The 21,390-nt window shown below is 43.8% G+C and overlaps 1 protein-coding gene across 2 annotated transcripts in view; it reads right to left on the bottom strand.

Annotated features, from left to right (window-relative positions):
- The window catches only part of ATP1A1 (ATPase Na+/K+ transporting subunit alpha 1), a 31,809-nt gene extending 12,174 nt beyond the window's left edge, over positions 1-19,635 (bottom strand). Inside the window, exons 1-10 of one of the 2 annotated variants that reach the window (XM_021922594.2) lie at positions 19,100-19,635; positions 8,509-8,619; positions 7,783-7,842; positions 5,142-5,345; positions 4,393-4,506; positions 3,873-4,007; positions 3,627-3,744; positions 2,946-3,214; positions 2,245-2,443; positions 1,778-1,887 (exon numbers count right to left, since the gene is read on the bottom strand). In XM_021922594.2, coding sequence (XP_021778286.2) covers positions 1,778-1,887; positions 2,245-2,443; positions 2,946-3,214; positions 3,627-3,744; positions 3,873-4,007; positions 4,393-4,506; positions 5,142-5,345; positions 7,783-7,842; positions 8,509-8,619; positions 19,100-19,111 — 1,332 coding nt within the window. In that variant the 5' untranslated portion in view covers positions 19,112-19,635. Of the gene's footprint in view, positions 1-1,777; positions 1,888-2,244; positions 2,444-2,945; positions 3,215-3,626; positions 3,745-3,872; positions 4,008-4,392; positions 4,507-5,141; positions 5,346-7,782; positions 7,843-8,508; positions 8,620-10,059; positions 10,238-19,099 lie in introns of those variants that run through there. The other variant, XM_031652258.1, reaches the window with a different exon arrangement.
- Between the last annotated feature and the right edge of the window lie 1,755 nt (positions 19,636-21,390).

Raw genomic sequence — 21,390 nt, 5'->3', positions numbered from 1 at the left:
TGCTGTTCACAGTGCTTCAGACTCAAACCCCAATGTCCTTCCCCGGCCCACAGTAGCTTCTAGTGAAAGAAGGCTGTGCGAAGGTATCACCTTCCCTAGAAGAGGTATAACACACCCTTCCAACCTACTGCAGTCTATTTCTTCTATCTTCTCCCAGCCTACTGAAAAGTCTCAAAGCCAATGCTATTCCCAACTACCTATTTCTGGTTCCTTATCTGAAAATACCAAGTGAGAGACTAAACATTTATAGCACCTTTCATTACTGTAGAATTCATAAGAAAATGCTTAGGGTCTCAGGACTGGGGACAAACTGCCTATGTCAAGGGCAAAGTAGAAGACTTTACATTCTAATCATAATTGCGCAAAATTAACTGGGCCTGAAGGATGTGAACTGAAAGCTATTACCAGCTCCAACAGTAATAAAACCGAACCATGTAACATTTTAGTCAAAGCCCACGCTTCAGGTGACACATATTATCTGTGATACGTGATGACACACTTATATTTTGACATACTGAAAGCATTTTCAGTTGTAAACAACTTTTATATAGGTAAGCCTTTTAGAACTTTAACATCTAAGGTTGCATATGCAGATGAACAGATCAATGCTCAGAAGTATAGCAGCTCCACAGAGCAAGAAAGTTGGCTGGGTTGGAAAGAAACACAAAATAAGTGGGGGACATTTTAAATAAAAGCCAGCTATTTTAATAAAAGCAAAATAGGGCTGCTTCCCCCTCCCCACTTTTTAGTAATAATGCCATCAATATGACCCAACTCCAGAAATACTTGGAATACAGCTTCTGCTACCTTTCTGGGGTTTTTTAATCAGGAAAGATTTGATACTTGTGGAACCTGATGCTCAAAGCCTAGAACATTTCCACTTTGAGGTAAAGAAAAACATGAAACACTTATCTCAAGTTTTATCCCCAAGATAAACAACATTATCCTCAAATCAACATCAATTCAATGCCAAGAAAATCTCCTTTGCAGAATAAATGAACCCTATCCTCACCACAGAAGGCATCTGAGTTACATCCGAGCCACATTCCCTTTGGCAACTTAGTTTATACCCACAACTACTACAGGCAGCTTCACAGAGAATGTGGGACCCAGAGAGCCTCACATAGCTTTCTTCTCCTACAGGACTTTGTACAATTCACGATCCTTCTGAGACTGCATCTTCACTTGGGCAGCACAGTAAAATCTCAATCATTTCAAACTGCATCAGAATTCCACAGGCTAAGGCTGGGCTTATTTTGGCCTGGAGCTTATTTTTACATCATTAGTAAACAAGCTAAGAACCAATAAGATAAGATAAGCTGAGCTATTTCAGGAAAATAAATGGCTTAAAGGATTTACTGGAATCTACTGTATCCTAATATGCAAATACGATTATCGAGTCACTACAGCCCTCAGCTCTCACTGTCCACTAGGTTAGGTGATAACATAAACTCAGAGTAGTAAAAGCAGATGAATTAGGTTTTTCACCAATAAAGACTGTCTTCCATCTCTTCCCATCCCACTTTGGTCAGATTTTTACTGCAGCTTCCCTTTTTAATCAACTTATATGGAGCACGGGGTCCTACAATACATCAGGATCTACAGGCAACACAATGTAAGTTATAGCAAAGTACTGCACAGACCACTCCAAGTGTTCTACAGTGAACAGTCACACAGACCACAAAGGTAATCTGCTACTTTTAACACTCAAATGGCAGTTCGAATGTGCTGTCTACACCCCTCCAAAAGGCAACCCATTATTAACTCTTGAGCCTACCTTAAGAATAGGTAGGTTTTCCTGGTTAGCCTGAAACACTGCCCTGTTACAAAGACCTGCAATTCTGGACAGAGCAAGCCAGGTAGCTGAAGTCTTGTCAAAAGAGACACCTGATGGAGGCAAGAAAACACAACAGGACAATAATGCATTAACTTCAAAGGCTATGTTCTCAGTTCTCCTATTAAAGTCCTACAGAAATTTGCAGTGATACATCTCATTTCCCAATTAATGAAACCAATCACATTTTAGGCATTCTTCAATCACATTTGTAGGGCAATTTAAAGTTTCTGCTAACATGCAAAAAATCAAAATCCCATACCCTTGACTCTTCACTAAATGATAAAAAGAAAGAAAGAAAAAGCTGTCATGAGCATTAAAAAAGAAATTTTTTTTTTCATGCAATTTCTTAAAAGAAAAAAAATCCAAGTGGAGCAGGTGGCTGAGGTGTGTGGTAGCCCTGGCCTTACCACTCTGATTCTCTGTCGTATCAGCTTCATGGATTTGATTGTCAAACCACATGTGGGCCACTGTCATCCGGTTCTGAGTCAGAGTTCCAGTTTTATCTGAGCAGATGGTGGATGTGGACCCCAAGGTCTCCACAGCTTCTAAGTTCTTCACTAAGCAGTTTTTCCTCGCCATGCGTTTGGCGGTAAGTGTCAGACAGACCTAAAAAATATAAGGAAGATTATTACTTCACTCAATCAGGTTGGAATTCTACACAGATTCTTGCTATACCCTAATGTGGAAAAAATTAGTCTAAAATTAAATCTCTCCAACCTTCTTCTGAAGTCTGAAGAAATAGTAAGGGGAACCCATACATGAGGCTTCCCCTTCCTTCCAGAGAAGCAATCTATTAAGAAAAACAGTAACAGGATTCTACCCTATTCTATCCCCCTACTTGATCCCAAGTTCTTCTCCTTTCTCCACTGCACTGTTTTGGACCACGTGATAATTTAAAAGCAAAATGTATGCTTTGGGGTTATCTTACGTATAAACAAATGCTGAGGTTTTCTCACTGTCAAAACTCACCATATGATGTGGCTCAAAAAAACTGTATCAAACATCCAGAATAAAACATAAGTTGGCAATACCTTAGAATAGGATAGCAGAAGAATGTAACATTCATGCAAGCTGATCTGAGTCAGGGTGACCATCACCTGCCTCTTACCGTGACAGTGGCCAGCAAACCTTCCGGCACATTGGCTACGATGATACCGATGAGGAAGATGACAGCCTCAAGCCAGGTGTACTCAAGGATGAGAGAAAGGATGAAGAAAGACACACCCAGGAACACAGCCACACCCGTGATGATGTGGATAAAATGTTCAATTTCTGCAGCAATGGGGGTCTGGCCTCCTTCGAGCCCAGAAGCAAGTGTGGCAATTCTTCCCATCACAGTGCGATCCCCAGTGTAGACAACAATACCACGTGCGGTGCCTTAAAAAGAAGGGAAGGAAGAACTGTACCTAATTGTATCTAACCTGAAGGAAGCCACAGATTTTACACAATTACATAGCATGGCTAAAAAAGAAAAAGAGTTGACAAAAGCACACTTTTAAGGGCCAGACTTTTGGTTGTACATGCTGCTTGGCAAAGGGACTTCTCTCCATTAGCAGGACAGCAGCTCCAACACCCATGCCAGACTGGTGTTGTTGACAGAAGAGGCAGGTGGAGGGAAGGGAAACTGCCACAAGGTTTCCTGCCAGCTAGGAAAACACCTCTGCTCTGTGCTTGACACAAGTTGTCAGAAATGGAGCCAATAAAACAAGAGATTGTGCCTATGGTTTTGATTTTGTTAATGCCCAAGAGAAATACCACACAGTGCTCAAAGTGCCAAAAAACGGCCTACCTTCAACACAATTGGTTGAAAAGAAGGCAATGTTCCTTGTCTCCAGGGGGTTTTCATTTGTGAAATCTGGAGACCTAGTCTGGGGTTCTGATTCACCAGTGAGTGAGGAGTTATCCACCTGTATGTGAGGAAAAGAAGAAAAATGTCATGTGAATACACTGCCTTATCATGGGCTACTGTACCCCTCAAATCCAGCTGCCCAAACAGCAGAGCTAGCCATGAGGTTTGTTAAAATAAAAGATCTACCTTGCAGCCATTTGCAGATATGATTCTGAGGTCAGCAGGAATTCGGTCTCCTCCTTTTACTTCCACCAGATCCCCAACCACAACATCCTCTGCATTTATGCTCATTTTCTCACCATTTCGAATCACAAGGGCTTGCTTTGGAAAGGAAACCATTTATACCGTTAGTATACCAACAAAGAGAAGGTAGTGTCCAAAACAAGAAAATAAAATTAAGAATGGTCTATTATCCTAATTACCTATACTATTCACTTTTTTATTTACACAAGTTACAAAAGCTTGCTCGCCAGTTTAAGAGATATTGCTGTAACAGTGTGCCTGTATTCAGAGTTTACATTGAAAAGAAAGGCTATCACTTTTTGGGGTAGAAGGAAAACAGGTTGTTTTGGGGCGGAGTATAAGACATCCATCTCTCTGATGGAGTCATGTAATATTTGGAAAACCTTAACTTCACACTAATTCACAGGCTGACATGCTTGGGGCTGTCAAGTCATCCACTGGGGAAGGACAAAGTGTCTGGTACCTGAGGGACCATGTTTTTGAAGGATTCCATGATCTTTGAACTTTTAGCTTCTTGATAGTAGGAGAAGCAACCAGTTATGATGACAACGGCTGATAGCACCACACCCAGGTACAGCTGGAAAGGAAAAGACAAGTTAGGGCCCGTGGCTCTACACAAGAATTAGGGGCATTCAATTAATTTTTTGACTGAATAAAAAACAGATTTTTAATAGAGAAACCAAGATTTCAGAAATATAGAACTCATGTTTTCTTATTTATCCTTCTAAAGACCACATAGAAAGGGTCAGAAATGGAGTCAGTCACACCAACACTTGACCACTAACTGGACTTTTGGAAATGTTCTAGATGCATCAGTTTCTCCTGCTTTACAAAACAAAGATTGTTTTTCAACCAACTTGTGGATTTTGAAAAATGGCCACCAAGCATTTCTGGACAGGTGGATGTGCCAACATTAATGCTGTGCTCTGCTATCCAGTGGGTGGCGGCCAGGGCCTGAGCAGAGCTGCCTGCTGACAGCAGCACATGCAGGTGGGCATCCCACATGTAAGAGCATCTACAACGTGGGTGGTAGAGAGAGGAACTGGAAATGAAGGAAGAATGGATGGGCCTCGAAGGCAACAGCTGCTGACACTATTCCTCAGTGTTCATAACCATTAAGTAAGGAGTGGTAATTGAGAATAAGTGGGAGACAAAGACGGAGAAGATATCTGATGTGTACTACAAATCCATGTGCTGAATTACAGAACTCACATTATCATTTTGAGGTTCCTCTTCTGTAGCAGCTTGGATGCTATAAGCCAAGAAACAAAGAATCGCTCCAATCCACAGTAACATTGAGAACCCCCCAAAGAGCTGCCGACAAAACTTGATCCATTCAGGAGTAGTGGGAGGGGGAGTGAGGGCGTTGGGACCATCTCGCGCCAGGATCTCAGCTGCACGAGCAGATGTTAATCCCTGAGAAGCAGTGGAATATAAATAAGGCAAACTGTACCAGCACTTACAAGCCAACATACCTATCTGATAGCTGGACAGCTGCAATAAGGATTTAAGGAAGAAACAAAATGTCCCAAGCTAGAGAGCCAAGGTAAAACCTAGCAAATTCCTCCATGAATAATTCTACTGATGAGCCAGCCTCCAAAGGGTTCAGGCAAACAATATGCCCACGTTTCCCAAGGAACCCGTAACACCCAGATTAAAACTCTTTAAATTGATCCATCAATAAATTTGAATTCAGCCTGGTTTCTTCTAAGTTTTAGATCAAGGGATTAATGCCAAATTGCATTTCTGCCAAAAAGGTATCTACTTTCACAAATCCATTCAGTTTTGCAAATTAACAGCTTTGAGTTTTCTATGTATTGATTCTGTGGGGAGGGGAAAAAAAACCCTCTACAAACATCAAAGGAGAAAAAACTTCCTGTAGAAATCCGTTGGGTTAACAGCCAAGTTTTAAATATACAGCTTGATTCTTTGCTTGTCTGGCAGGCAAGGGCTCACCTCCATGTGCATTTTAGCCAACTCCCAATAAACCTGTTGACTGAAAAGTACTCACTGGAAAAATCTACTCTACTAAAGCCTGCTATTTTTCTAATGGGTCTTAAACCCAAGATTCACTGACAGCAGGCAATTATATATAAGCTCTCATTAAGAGAGGAAAATATGATCACTTTTATACTCTCAAAATACCAAGTTAAAAAAAATAAAATATTTTTGTCTAAAGAATCTATTTATCTGTATTTTGTGCTCATGTTACCAAACATTTGAGTGCTATCTACATGCCAGGAACTGAATTCAGTGTTTTAATTAACTTGTTTAATTCTCATGACAATCCTTTTTAAGGCATTATTAACCTCATTTTACAAGGAAGGAAATAGACCCACAGCATTTGAGTAATGGGCATAGGTCGGAGAGAGCACACTTCATTAAGACTCTAATAAAAACCTAAGTGAGATGTGAAGTGGCAACAGAGACTGCCTGGCACACAGTGAGCAGAGTCACTGTTGGCATGTTGTTCTGAGTCGAGTCGAGGCCTCCTCTTGGAGCTTAAAGTGCCTGTGTCAAGAAAAACGCTCTCAAACCACGTTCTTCTCTACTCTTTCTTTTTTCTTTTTTGAGACAGAGTTTCACTCTTGTTGTCCAGACTGGAGTGCAATGGCGCAACCTCGGCTCACTGCAACCTCCACCTCCCAGGTGTAAGCAGTTCTCCTGCCTCAGCCTCCCGAGTAGCTGGGATTACAGGCACACACCACCACACCCGGCTAATTTTATATTTTTAGTAGAGACGGGGTTTCTCTATGGCGGTCAGGCTGGTCTCAAACTCCTGACCTCAGGTGATCCACCAGCCTCGGCCTCCCAAAGTGCTGAGATTACAGGAATGAGCCACCGCACCCGGCCTCTTCTCTACTCTTACACCACAACAATCAACACAGAAGATGACTTCTGTGACCAAAGGTGTGGCAGTTTCTCCCCACCACCAAGATTTCCTCCAGTTCAATTCCAACACTATCTACCTGGAAAATCAGAAAGGTGGAACAAGATTAGAGTCTTGCCTTGTGGCAGGTGAAAGGAGGGCAGGAGAGAGATCCTGTTTCTTGAAGCCTGACACCGAGGTCTAACACACCCAACATTATAACAAAAGACTGTAATAAGGGCTAAGGGGGTTATGAACCAGGAACTGTGGACAAAAAACAATATATATCAGAACACCACAGTACCCATGGCTCTTGATGCCTTACTGAAAAAATACTACATATTGGCTTGCTATTCAAGTTATTCCCAGACTTTTCAGTGATTATCTGGAAATAAGACATGCTTAGACTATTTACTTTTATAACATTTGTTACACATTTAATGTCAAAATCCTCTAGATAACAAGGATACATAACGTGTATTTTATGAAAAGGTTTCTTTAAATTTTGTGCAAAACAATTTACAAATAAATGATGGAATAACTAAACAAATGATAGTATAACCATAACACATTGCAACGGACTAGCTGGGAAAAGTGCAAAAATGTGAACTGTTGAAGATTCAACTAGGTGAAATATTCAACTGAATTTAACAAATGTAGAAAAATAAAGGGAAAATGTATCATCAAAAGGTCAAGGCATAAGCATGGCTTTGAAGCCAACTGCAACTCCTGGTGTTCCCACTTACTGGCTCTCAACTACTATAAAATAGGGAGAAGAAAATAACATCCACTTTCAAAAAGTTTCAGGGAAAAGAAACAGTAGCATATAAAAGCCCAAGCTCTGTGCATGTCACATAGTAGATACGCAGATGTGTCTGTCGTTTTCTTACTAGAGCCCCTGAAGTTAGACCTGTATGCAATACAGGGGAAAGTACAATACGGAAAACTAGGATTTTGTACAACAGCCTTCAAACTAGAACATACCCGGCTCAAGTCTGTTCCATATTTACGATGAAGTTCATCAAGGCTAAGTTTATGATCATCCTAAGGGAAAAAAAAAAACAGAAACAAAGAAAATAAACAGTGTAGTATAAAAAAATGACAAAAAAATAGCATCACTCATTACTATCATTAAGCTTATTAAACTAAGTGCAGATGTTTTCTTCAGTGCAGAAGTTGGTACACTTTTCACCATCGCTTCGTGGCTTCACAACCACACAGCTATCATTGACAGCTCTTCACTGGAGAATGGCTGAAGCTGAGTGACGGTGGCCCATTACTACTTGCCGCAACACTTCAGAGAAACCCAGCAGCTCTCAGGGATCTAGTAAAACCTTATCTGCCTTCTCTGATGACTAGGTCAATTCTAGACAGGTTAAGTAGATGGAAGCTTCCATAGCCTGGAGAGGCTGAATTTCCCAGTGTTTGATATAATACAGAGAAAAGCAAAGACTCATGATATCAACCTAAGTTCCTTCTGTTGATCTGTGGTTATGCCAGAGTGACTGCATTAACTTTTCCTATCCTCTAACAGCTTTTAAAAAGAAAATGTTCAATATTAACCTCTACGACAAGATGAGATCTGTACAGCTGCTATGATCTCTTTTAATATAAAGCAGTTCTTTGACTGAAGAATACAGTGAGGTTTGGGGGATTAAAAATCATGGATTTTTAATAAGGATGGAATACAAAATTCCTCCTAGTACTTACCATAGAAACTTCTTTCTTCAGTTCATCCATGTCCCTGTCTTTTTTGCCCTTTTTGCCCTTTTTATCACCTTGTTCTGAAACAGCTGCAGGCTCATACTTATCACGTCCAACCTGTAGGAGAATATGGGAAAAGTAAGGCTATGAATTATGACCTCATCTGAAACTGAAAATTCTGGAGCAGGGGATTTTGGTAGTTTTTAAGGTAGTCATAATTTGGAATAGTCATTAAGATAATAGTCAAGAAAATGTATGCCCATATATTGCATACTACATAAGCAAAGCAATCTACTATTAATACATTGGCTTAAGATACATTCTCTCCATCCAAGAGCATTAAGACCAGTGGGAAACTCTTAACACCTCCAAAGCCACCGGTAGGCTTCAGAATGGCCCTGCCAGCGCCACTTCCATTTGGGGTTAATGAGATTTTTGCTATCAAAATCCCTATTCTGCAGCCTTCCATCTTCCCTACTGAAAGACTGAAACTAACTTTACATTATTAATTTAGAGTGCAATATTGTGCTTATGAGTCCGCAGTCTCAATCAGACAGGCTTGAGTTAAAATCCTGGGCTTTACCACTTACCAGCAATGTATCCTTAGGCAAGTTACTAACTCCTACATTTCAATTTCCTCTTCCATAGCATGGAGATAAAGAATACTGCCAACCTCATTTTGTGTTTTTAAGGATTAAAATGATACAAGACATCTAAATGCTAGTACTTTTATATTATTTATATTCTTTGCTTTGCAAATACATTATTACATATCAAATTTAAATATCTTTAGTGCTTACATAAGAACACTCACCTTTACCAGCTTCTCATACTAAAAAGTCAGCCTAAGACTCCTTAAAATTCTTTGCATAAGAGATTAAAAAAAAAAAAGGGAGCCCCCACCCCATTCTGTAGCCTGAAAATAAAACCTCCAAATGAAAGTCTCTGGAAATGTTTTGACATAAGCAGGATGTAGGAAAAGCGTGTGCATTATCACATAATTCACAGGATCCACCTACGCCTCTCGAAAACTGGAACAATTTTTAAAGAAAATGTTGATTCTATAGTTTAAATTTAGATTGTTCCACTCCCCCACCCCTGTTGAAAATCCTTGAGCTTATCTACACAAAGCCTGAACTTGGTGCTCCAAAGCTGAGAGGAGCAGAAGAGCCCCTTGTTCCAGACACCTCCCCCTGAAGCAGCCTCCCACAACTACAACTTAAGGCCAAAAAGTAGACATTAGCAGTTTTCTTAAAATGCATGACATATGGTGCTATTACTATTATTTTGTGGTTCTCCCTTACTCATTTCTAACTTTCCTAAGTGCCTTACCGGCTACTAAAGCAGTAATTAGTAACTCGTGTCCAGATTGTAATTTTATTGTGCTGAAATCAAAAAAGAAAATCAAAAAGTCTATGTGTGTTTCAGTCATAACTAATATAGTTGCAAATAAAATACAGTGTTCACTTAAATTTAAAAATATGCTCTTAAGACTCCAAGGAGAAATCCTTCTCCAAATTCACTGGTGTGGCCCCCATGTAGAGACATATTATTTACCTTTTTAACTTCTGTGGTCACGTGTGCAGCACTACTTGACTAATAACTTCTTCCAACTGGGTGGGTTCTTTAGTTTCTATCTTATCTATTAATGAAGCAGGTCTAAAGATAGTCAACATTCTTGACATTCTCTCCATTATGGAGCAACCACATTTGTTGGTGCCTCTTTCAGTACAGCTCTTGGTGCCAGAGTTTAAATGCAAAATAGTAACACATACAAATGGACAAATAAAACAAAAAGGAAAAGGCAAGTCATCTACCAGAAAGGAACCACAGCTAAAGTAGTATTTCCTTCATACCTTTAATGAGAAAGCACAACACTTAAAAACCATTTTAAAGACATTGACTAAGGATCTCTGAAAGATTTATGTGACCACTCTGTATTGATTTCTTTTTTTTTTTTTTTTTGGGATGGAGTCTCACTCTGTTGCCCAGGCTAGAATGCAGTGGCACAATCTTAGCTCACTGCAACCTCCGCCCATGGGTTCAAGCAATTCCCTGCCTCAGCCTCCCGAGTAGCTGGGATTACAGGCACCTGCCACCATGCCTGGGTAATTTTTATATTTTTAGTAGAGACGGGATTTCACCATCTTGGCCAGGCTGGTCTTGAACTCCTGACCTTGTGATCCACCCGCCTCGGCCTCCCAAAGTGCTGGGATTACAGGCGATCGTGATCCACCGCGCCCAGCCTGTATTGATTTTTAAAATACAGCTCACAGATTCTCTCTGAGCAAGTTGAATATCACTGAAATATATTTCAATAAATGAAATAGTTATAACCCCTCAGCTTCATCATCTAGATGCTTTGCTTATTCTCAGACTTCCAGTATCTTCCACTCCAGAAGAGAGAGGATTACTAGAGCAGCTAGGCTTTGAACACGTTCCAAGGTTTTACCCCCACTTACAAAATAAATGTCTTGCCCATAGCTTCACCACTATCAATGCTAAAGTTAGTTGGGAATCTAGATTCCCTAATAACTCTCCCTTTTCTTTATCCATTCATGCTAGGTAAGGCAAAGTTTTAAATGAGGCCATTTGTGAGTGAGACATGGTAAGTATTAACAAGTGAAACTGCTTTTTCTTCTAAATTTTAGTTTTTTCACCAGGCAATGTGTGTCTAGAAGAACCAGGCAGCTTATACAATTTAGTTCTTCTTCACAAGTAAAATAATAACTTAATATTAGCTTACCCTGGTGGGAACCAAATATTACCTAAGTCCCTATCAGTCTCAATTACCGCAGTCTCAAAGCTGCAAAATTCAGAGTCAGGGAGTACACACTGGGTGAGATGAACAGTGGTAGAATCAGGGCAATGTTTCCTTATTATTTTTTAAGGCATTTGGGAAAAACAAAGGTCATGGGAAGGGTGAATGATAAATACGGCATTTCCTCGATCAACTACAGTGACCTTCCTGCTCATCTGGGCATTGGGCACACACTTCTACTTTTTCAATTAGAAAGTTCAGGTCACTTCCACCCTCCCAGAGGACTGGGAGTGATTAATCCTCACTCTCACCATATTCCATGTAAGGGCACCCCCGCCCCTTTGAGCATCTCTGAGGAAAGGTACAATGGAAACTCAATGGATTACACCATTCTCTAAAGGGCCACTCATAAAAATGAAGTTGGGTTATGGTTTTTCCCCCCCTTCCATTCTAATTTAGGAAGTGGAAAGTCACAGCAAGGGCAGGGGTTTACCCACGGTGACAGAGCTTAGCACAGCGTCATCATTTCATCCTGTGCTTCCCATGGATTCTATCCTCTCAAAGATTAACTAAGCATTTTGCTATTTGATCTGGGTAGAGGGAAAAGGTGCCCAAGAGATAAGAAGATAAAATTATTGACAGGAGGAACCAAGGTTAAAACATGTAACAAGGTTCACTCACTTAAAAACATATACGGGATCCTCACAGTCCTCACAATGAGTGAGACATCCCCAAGACCTGCTAGAGCTAAAGATGTTCCTTCCTCTTTTTTGGCAGTTAGCCATTTAATAGGGACAGGGTTGGGGATAGATATGACAGATGTAGAAATTATCCCAAAATAAGCAGGAGCTTCCATCCCAGAGGTGTATTGCTTGAGGTCTGTATAAGCTACAGCCACCACCAAAGGCCTTCATACCCATGCCAAACACCAGCCTCCAACAGGGCAGGATGTGAAGGCTTTCTCAACCTGCATTTTCCCCACCATATCAGCACAATGTCCCGTGGCCAGCAGGGAGCTCAGAATTCTTCAGACTTCTGAAATTCCCGCTGAAAAAGTCTAGAGGGTACTTGAAAGTTCAAGACCCGCCCCCAATCCCTTCAGACAGGTCTGCTAATGGTGTTGAGTCTGTCAATTTATTCTAGTGTTGCCACATGCTGGCTACATGACCTTTGCCTGTTGGCCTCAGTTTCCTCATCCCTAAAATTGGAATAATACTTGGTATAACTATTAAAGAACCTAAAGAAGGCATTTTCATAGTCTGATTAGTCAAGAAACCATCAACTCTGAAAAATAAAACATCTAAAAACTGGACTATTTCCAAAGGCCACAAACAAAAGCTTTTGACTGGCAAGAAGGGCCAGGACAGCAAAAGGAAGTGCCCCAAATGCAGCCCATTTCAGAGTTGCCAAGAAGACTGTAGAAATGGCACCTCTGGACACGATGTGGCAAATACCACTTTAGCAGGGAAGTTGTGTGATGGACTCTGACCCTGCTGGTTCCCTAGAGGCTGCCAAGTCTGGGCTCCCCTTAATATAATAGGTATGGGGGAGGGGTGCTTTCTCATTTTCCTGGATGATACATTTTTAAATCATCCAACACCATTGTGTATATAAAAGTATTCGCAAAGCACTACACAAAGGCTATTTATTATAACTTGGTCTTAATTAACATATACATTACTGCCATTTTTCACTTTCTACAAAAATTCTTTTCAAACCATTGAAGAAAAAACTCCTTTGGCATTATTTTTCATTTGATCTTATCAGTGAAAACTTAAAGAAAATAACAGTCAAAAAAATGATCTGGCCCAGTTTATTACATCTCCATTTGCTCCTAAATGACTAAGTAGTTTAGTTTATGTGCAAGGAATTGTGTAGCCAGGGAGTGGAGGACTAAGGGATGGCCGGGGTTGAGGGAGGACACTGTCATAGTACCATGGCTGCTATCCAGTCCCAGCAGCAGCACATCACTGCAGGAGCAGCAGTTCTCTGCAGAGGAAGAGGAGGTGAGCCTGAGGGGCCACCATGCCTTCATATTCCTTCTCTTGCCCATCCAAATAAGCATGCTGGAGAATATAATTTACCAAGGCCAAAGCAGTAGGTCCCTTTGTGAACCCAGTTTAGTATATCCAAACTTGGGCAGCCCATCAGCCAGCAAGGGTCAAAGAACAGTGACAGATCTAGCCAGCAAGTTCCCTCAACCCAAAAGAAAATGACTTGACCTTCCTCCCCAATCTGCCTGCATGTCAATTCTTAATGAGTCTGACAGCCTACCCTACCTGCAGTAGTACATATCCATGATCATTCAAAAAATAAAAATTCTAAAAGGTGTAAAGAATCAGTGCAGTTTAGATATACTTTTGTTTTTACAGTTATTAAGACTCAGAAAAAAACTTCAGTTTCTTCAATGGAATATTCTACCTCTACATTAGGCACATGGGTTATGAAGGGTTAAAACTTTCTGCTTATTCCTTAACTCTCCCTATTTGCTGACCACCTTACCGCCTTTTTTTCATTTTACCAGAGTGCTCTGGTTTGAGACAACTGATTAATAATCGACATATGCGTTATGAGAGGACCAGAACAATTCCCAGTAAGTCCTGATCACTCCTCAATTAGTACCCTGAAGCTTAGGCTAGGAAGGAAAATGACTGCCAGGCTGAAAAGGATAAAGGCTGTCCAAGGCCCTAAAGAAATGTCACATGAATTGAAATAATAAAACAAATATGGTGCCATGGAAGCATCACATGGAAGATAAAAGAAACACACAAGAGGATAAACCCCCAAAGTGCATTAGGGACCTGCCCCTACCTGGTAACAGACTAGAAAGAGAAATCACAGCTCACTGATCCACACAGCAAGGCCCACTGAGTCATAAAATCTTACACTGATTATCAGGCCCCCAAACAATACAAGTCCCAAAGACAAAGCATAAGCTACCATGAATCAACTTGTCAAATCACCGAGACAGCCAACAGTCATTACTAAATAGGGTTTGAATAAAACCAGAAAGAGATCACGTGCAGATATATTTCAACATAAGTCACAAAGGAACTAGTGAGTGAGGTCTAAAACCAGATAAAAAGATTCACTGTAAAATCACAAAGGAACTAAGGAATGCAGTCTATTGGTGAAAAATCCCTTTGCTCAGGACCCAAATAAAAACCAAACCAAAGAGAAAGTGTAGGGTAAAGGGTACTTCTTTCCTAACACAATCTGCCATCCAAAACACCAAATAAATACGAAGAACTTCTTGTGGATTCCTGACAACAGTTTTCAGCACAACTAATGAGGTGAGTCATATGCAAAGAACAGTCTCTCTCTGACTCCAGCCAAAGAATACACACTTCCTCTCATACACTCAATTCATAGCAACGTGAGAAAGTTCAGACCTGACTAGGTTCCATATCCTTCCTCCAAAATATATAAATGAAGGAGAGTTTTAAAAATGAGTGAGTAGGTTTTACAGTTCTCTCTACTGCACATTATCATGTACTAGACATGTACTTTCAGTGTAATCTAGAATTGGACAGCTCTGGCAGGGATGGGAAACATTTTGCCTGGTGTTTTGTCGTCCAAACCCAGCCACTCTGATTACTGTGAGCCCATCTGATCTGACACTCGGGTTTCTTCTTCTAGCCTGTTGGCTGGCAGAGAGCCCTGGGCAGCTAGAAGAAGTCAGCACAGCACAAATGTTCAGGCTCCCTCTCATCACAGAAGGCCGAAAAGCCCATTTTATTTTGCAAGACTTGGAAAACGTAAAAATGATCATCAACTGCAAACAAAGTCCTTCACCTGAAAAGTGAAAGTAGACAGAAAGATGCTATTAAACAAGAGATTTGCTTGTTGAGCAAAGATAACAGTTGCAGTAATGTCAACTGACACCTCTACTTGACTTTCCTATGAAGGGCAATTAACATTATTTCCCATTATTTTCAAATCTTAGTATGTTCTCACGGTGAAGGAAAAAACTGCTCTCTAATTTTGAAAGGGCTAATGACTTACTGAACGAACAGCAAACCCAGTCTGTAAAGATTTGATCTTCTCTTGGCTCTAATTACTGTACCTATGTAAGCCCAATAACAATAGCCACAACTCAGGCTGGCACGGCACTCCTTCCATAAACATAACATAGATTACTTCACTTGATCCCCAGGATGAGCATTCTATCCAAGAGCCAGATGAGAAACCGAAGCTTCAGGGCTTTTATTTTATTTTTTAAACCTGTTTGTTTTTGAGTGAAGAAACCAATTTTACTTTACCATACAAAATCCTTCAAAGCTATTTCAGTTAAAGCCTTTCTTATTCTTAAGTTTAGATATATTTAAAAGAATATAGCCTGATTTGAATAGAAAGTCACTTATCTGTTCATGTGTTGCTAAAATAATCAGAAAACAATGACTGAGGGTACTGGAATGGAGCATGGATGAGTGCCAACTCTATTGTGCTATAAAATGTTGAATTCACTTTTATTTTTAAATGCAATTTAGGAATAACGTTCCCAGAAATCTGTATATTTGAAGTGTTAGCCCTCATCTGAACAACTGGATGTTTAAAGGCATCTTTTTTTTTTTTTTTTTTGGGCTCTCAGGTTTACCACTCTCTCCCCATCTTCCCAGGTTTAGGAGGCAGGCCTCCCCCTTTCCTACCCTCCCACCTGAAGGTGAGTCACTAGAGTGTTACAAGCTTACTGGCAGGGAACACTACAAATTAACAAACAGTAAGTTACCAAATGGGGATACACCCTTATAAAAGGGTACAGAAAGAACCCAAGAAGCAGGGAACTGTTACACACTGAACAACTGACAGGCAAAGGGTGAGGCACAAGTGCTCTCTCCTCCCCCCAGCTCTAGGCACTAGTTCTTCCTGTAACTGCTCCACTAGCTCCCAGCCAGGCCCGGGCAACTTTCCACTCTGAGGCCTCTGCCTTACAATACTTTAAGTCTAAAGTACTAGCTTTATAGCAGCCAGAGGAGCTTTAGTCACACTTTCAAGCTGAGCTCCAAAAGGGCAGCTGATAACAGTACCATACAACCAGGATTTCTGCTGACATGTGCATCCCCCACTGCCACCTTCACTGGAACCTTTTTTCCCTGCCCCTCTTTAAATCACGACTCATAAGCTATGATTTATCTTTTAGGTAACTAATATTCAAACTAAATCCAGAATGTAGTGAAGGACCTGGTGAGACTCCCTCTCCTCATCTTTTACACACTTGAGAAAATAAACTTTCCCACATTTCTCAATAGTTATGGTGTGTACCTTTGGTGAGTGAAACAGTTGCGGGTGGTAGGCCTAGTTGAAGGTTTAAGCCGAGTCATTGGCAATAAAACCCAGTACGAAAAAAAGGGACAAAATCCTATTTCATCCAGGAATGATTCAGCAAGAGCTGTTCTTTCATTTTCTTACCAAATGCTTAGGAACTAGACTTTTAAGGACATATAAAACCACCCGAAATATCATCAAAAGCTAGGCCACAAAGGGTATTGAGGAGAGGAGGGGAAGAAATTTACAATGACCTTAAAAATTAGCTGCCAGCACAGGCTTCCTGGTTAACCAATTATCAGCAGGGCTTTAGTCACCACTCCACCCACATTTTAATCCCCATGTGGAAAAATCCCAACATGAAATATTCTTCTGAACATTTGGACGATCACAATAAGTCACTGAGGACAAACACACGGACAAACACACAAGTAAACTAATGTTCAACGTATCAGAATACTCAAAACGCTAACTACCACCCAGCAGCCAAGCAGCTCATTATCCCAGTGTTCGCAGCTGTAATTTAATCTTGTGTTTGCTAGCCACTATACATTTTGTTGTAAGACATCTGGGTTTAAGCTCTACTAACTATTCAGGTGGGTTACTACCGCATCACTACTGTGCATGTGTGCCTGTGTGTGGTTAGAAAAAAGACATCTAGAAGCGTGGGCATAACTTAATTACCCAAACCATCTCTATGGCCTATTAATTCAACATCACAAATACCCCAGTTTCATCTGAAGAATAAGTTTTGAGTTCTGTATAAAGAACTCAATGTTAAAGAGTAAATGTATGTTCAGGCTTGAGGCCACAGGCTGTTCAAGAATCAGGGACGCCTGGTCTGTCACTAGTTAACCGTTTGACCTTGAGCAAGTCACTTCACCTTCCTAGGCCTGGGGCACACATCTGTGATCTCTAACCCCCCCCAAATTAGCTCAGGAAGTAAACTTTTTCTTTTTCCTTTTTTTAAGGGAGGAGAGACAAACAATGAGCTTTAAAGTGCTTGTTTACAGAAATGACCAAGGGTTTGATGGTGTGGTAAAAGCACAGGGCACTAACCCAGTCTCCATCAGGGGAATGGAGACGCCCTGCACTCCGCTCTGCTCTCTGATGCCACTTGACCTGGACCGGCCCTCCACGCTGTATGCTTTTAAAAGCAAGGCGAGTTGTGCATTTCCACTTGTGCCTGTTCTCCCCACCAGGTCCAAGCCTTTCAATTATCTCCTTCAAAACTCATTTAGAGTCCCCAAGGAGTGCAGCCTCCCTCTGCTCCTGTCACTCTGTCTACACCCAGAAGCCTCAGGACCTTCAAAGACCTACTCAGTGTCTGCACTGTGCTAAACCCTGGAGGCAACGGAGTGTATTCTCCCATTTGTATTCTCATGACATGGTCACTTTCAACCCATGAATTCCGAGGTTATTTTATGTAAATTTTTCTCAACTGGACTTTGGCTCCTTTGGGGTCCGGGACCCAGTCTCCTGCAGTAGCTACGGGTAATCAAGTCTTCGCTTCAGAAATGCAGGAAAGGGGCGTTGTGATGATATTCCCACCACGCTCCGCGCCGCTCTCCAGCCCCAAGACCCTTCGTTTCCTTCAGGAACCGCCCTTTGGTGCTTCCGCGACGCTGGAAACTGGCAAAGCATTCCTACCACCGTATTGCCTGCAGCCTTCAGTCCTTTTTCGGGTTTATTGTACCCTGAGGCCCTGATGGGTCTGCCTATCCTTCAGGGCTCGTCCCTTCAAAAAAAATCTGCACGCCTCTCCCCACCGTCGGATGACAACTCCAGTTGCCATCGGTGCATCCTGTGTTTACGGAAAGTGGCCCAATAAAACCCTCAAAAGTATACCTTAAAGGCCATCTTAGGGCAGTGAAGACACACCCTTTCTGGCACCAGCCCGCCCAGCCGGCTCTGCACTCAGGAGAAGCCAGTTTTTTCCTTGGGGGAGGGCGGCCGCCTCTGCGCGGAGCCAGCTAAGCCCCAGCGCCTCCAGGAGAAGGAGCCCCGAACCCGAAGGCTGCCCCCGCCGGCGCCGGGGCCGCGGCGGGAACGGAGGCCCGGGAGGGGCCCCGGCGGAGCGCCCCAGGGGAAGGGGAGGAGCGCGCCTTTCCTCAGGGCACGGAGGGTGGAGGGAAAAGGAAGGAGAGAGAAGGAGGTGACGGCGGGCGCAGGGAGGGGAGCCGGGCTCAGGGATGCCGGCTCGGTCCCGGGGCCGCCCCGCTGCAGGTCGCCCCCCTCCTCCCGGCCCCGCGGCTTCCCAAGCACCGCCTCTCCGAGCCCCCGGCCCGCTCGGCTTCGGGGGCGCGCAGCCCTCGCCTGGGGTCCGCTCACCCGCCCCCGAGCAATGCTGCGCTCCAGCCCCTCGGCGCTCCCTTCCCCCGCCCCCCGTTACTGCGCTCCCTCCATTTCCAAAGTGCGTCGTCTTTTAAGCCGCGCGGCTCTGCCAGCCCACTCCGCGCCGCGCCGCTTCCTCCTCCGCCGCCTCCCGCTGGCCGCGGTCGCCCTCCCGACTTCCTCCTCTTCCCCTGGAGGGCTCCCCGTGCCCCCTCTTCGGGCGCGCCGGACACTCACCCCCTTCCCCATGGTGGCGGTGCTCGGTGCCCGGCGCCGGGTCCTGTCGCTGGAGAATCAGAGAGAAAAGCAGAGAGCAGCTCCCGGCCGAGCGAGCGGGGCCGGGGGAGCCGAGTGGAGGGAGCTAGGGCTGCCGCGGGGCGGGAGGGAGGGCGGCCGGCGGCTCGGGCCGATGCCGCCGCCGCTGTTGCTGCCGCCGCCGGGGCTGCTACCGCTGCTGCTGCCACGTGTCCGCCTCCTCCCGCCGCTGCTCTGCGCCCCAGACCCCGCCGCAGCTCCAGCCCGCGCCTCCTCCTCACTTCCTAAAATATGCAACCTGCGTGCCGGCCCCGCCCACGCCGCGAAACGTCACCGTTACCGGAGCAACCTGACACCGGCAGCGGGCCTGGCTCCGCCCCTCCCCAAACCCCGCCCACGGGCCCGGACAGCGCCTGCTGCGGCCAGTCCCGGCTCCCGGCAGGAAGGCGCCCGGGCCTGGGACTAGAGTGTCCACCGTGTCCCGGGAGGGCTGCGGGGCGCTCTTGCTGGCTGAGTAGCAGGGACTTGGCGGCCTTGGCCCTCCCACGCCCCTCCTCCCGCCGCCCTGCATGACCCGCCTGCTATGTAGGGCCCAGGAGGTCCGCAGTGGGTGCAGTACGGTCTCCGAACTGAGCTCCCCCAATCGCCGCCGACCCGGCACCAGAAATCTTGGGCGGAACGGCTTTTCCAGCGCTTCGGGGATCTCCTTTGGGACTCAGGGATGCTGAAGGGGGCTGGCGCTCGGGTGTGATTGCAGCCAGGCCTGACTGAGGGACTCCGCCCCTCTGTGGAATCCAGGCCCCGCGCCCACCTGCGGATGGCCTCCCCAGGCGCTTGGTGCTCTCAGAGTGCCTCCTCTGACTTGGGGTCCTCTTTATCCACTTCCCGCTCCGTCATAGCTGGGATGGATCTGAACTGGCATGGCCAGAAGTTTCAAGCGCCCTCCTCCCACCACCTCTCTTTCTTCAAGATTCCAAAATGAGAATCCAAAGGGCGACCAGCGAATTCATTCACGCTATTGTGTCAATGTAACCTGCTTGCCCAGTTTGGGGATTCTCTTTTTAGGGAAGAAAAACCTGAAACCCAAAGGAATGCATATCTTTAGCTAGAGGAGCTAAATGAAGGGGGAGGCGTTTGAGGACTTGCCAGGTACCTCTCCACGATTCCACCTGTCAGGGGAGCATCTCCAGCACAGCCTTGGGATCTCTGGTGGGGGAGGTGGGGCAGAAAAGTACCCCTCTCCCCGGATATCCCTGCTTCCACTGCACTTTGGGGCTTCTCTGTCGTTATAGCTTTTGCTTCTTAGCAAGAGGCTGCAATGGCTGAAGTTCTCCAACATTTTAAAAAACAAAGTATTATTAACAAGATTTGCAGGAAGTCAAGTATTCTGAGAAAGGCCAGGATATTGACTTTCTAAGCAAAGGTTCCTAAGTTAAAGCCAACTCTATCAACTTCAAGTATTCATGTAGCATGAACAAACATGGATATGACGCTGGAAAAAATGGGGAAGGAAGGAAAGAAAGGAAAAACTAGAAACTGTGTTATCAGTTACATCATTAGGGTAATTCTCATCCCTTCTTAGAAGACAGTTTCTTACTGGATGGAGTCTGTTCTTCCTCAAGAATGTATTTTTAAGGGTTGATGTCTCCTACAGTGATCTAGAGACTTGGTTCAATCAGTCCAGGCCATGGAGAGCAGAGGAATTGTAAATAGAATTCAAAACCCTGACTGCCTAGAGAAGAGCCCCCAAATTCAGAACAGAATTCCCTAGGCTGTTAATTCAACAGAGGGTTAGAGTGTTCAGGGATCCACCTCTAAGCTTCTAGAAAATGCTTTCTTTACATGCTCGGAAATATAACTGATAGCCTCAGTTACTGTACTTTGTAAGATGCTTTTGCTTGCTAAAGATAGCTTCTTTAAGATTAATTACTCCTGGGCCGGGCGCTGTGGCTCCCGCCTGTAATCCCAGCACTTTGGGAGGCTGAAGCGGGCAGATCATGAGGTCAGGAGATCAAGATCATCCTGGCCAACCTGGTGAAACCCCATCTCCAATAAAAACACAAAAAAACTAGCTGGGCATAGTGGCGCATGCCTGTAATCCCACCTACTCAGGAGGCTGAGGCGGGAGATTTGCTTGAACCAGAGAATTGGAGGTTGCAGTGAGCTGAGATGGCGCCACTGCACTCCAGCCTTGCGACAGAGCGAGACTCCGTCTCAAAATAAATAAATAAATAAAACAAACAAACAAACAAAAGATTAATTACTCCTTGGGC

This window comes from Papio anubis, chromosome 1, assembly GCF_008728515.1.
Source record: "Papio anubis isolate 15944 chromosome 1, Panubis1.0, whole genome shotgun sequence".
Classification (NCBI taxonomy): domain Eukaryota; kingdom Metazoa; phylum Chordata; class Mammalia; order Primates; family Cercopithecidae; genus Papio; species Papio anubis.
This window is presented reverse-complemented; position numbering and strand designations above follow the sequence as displayed.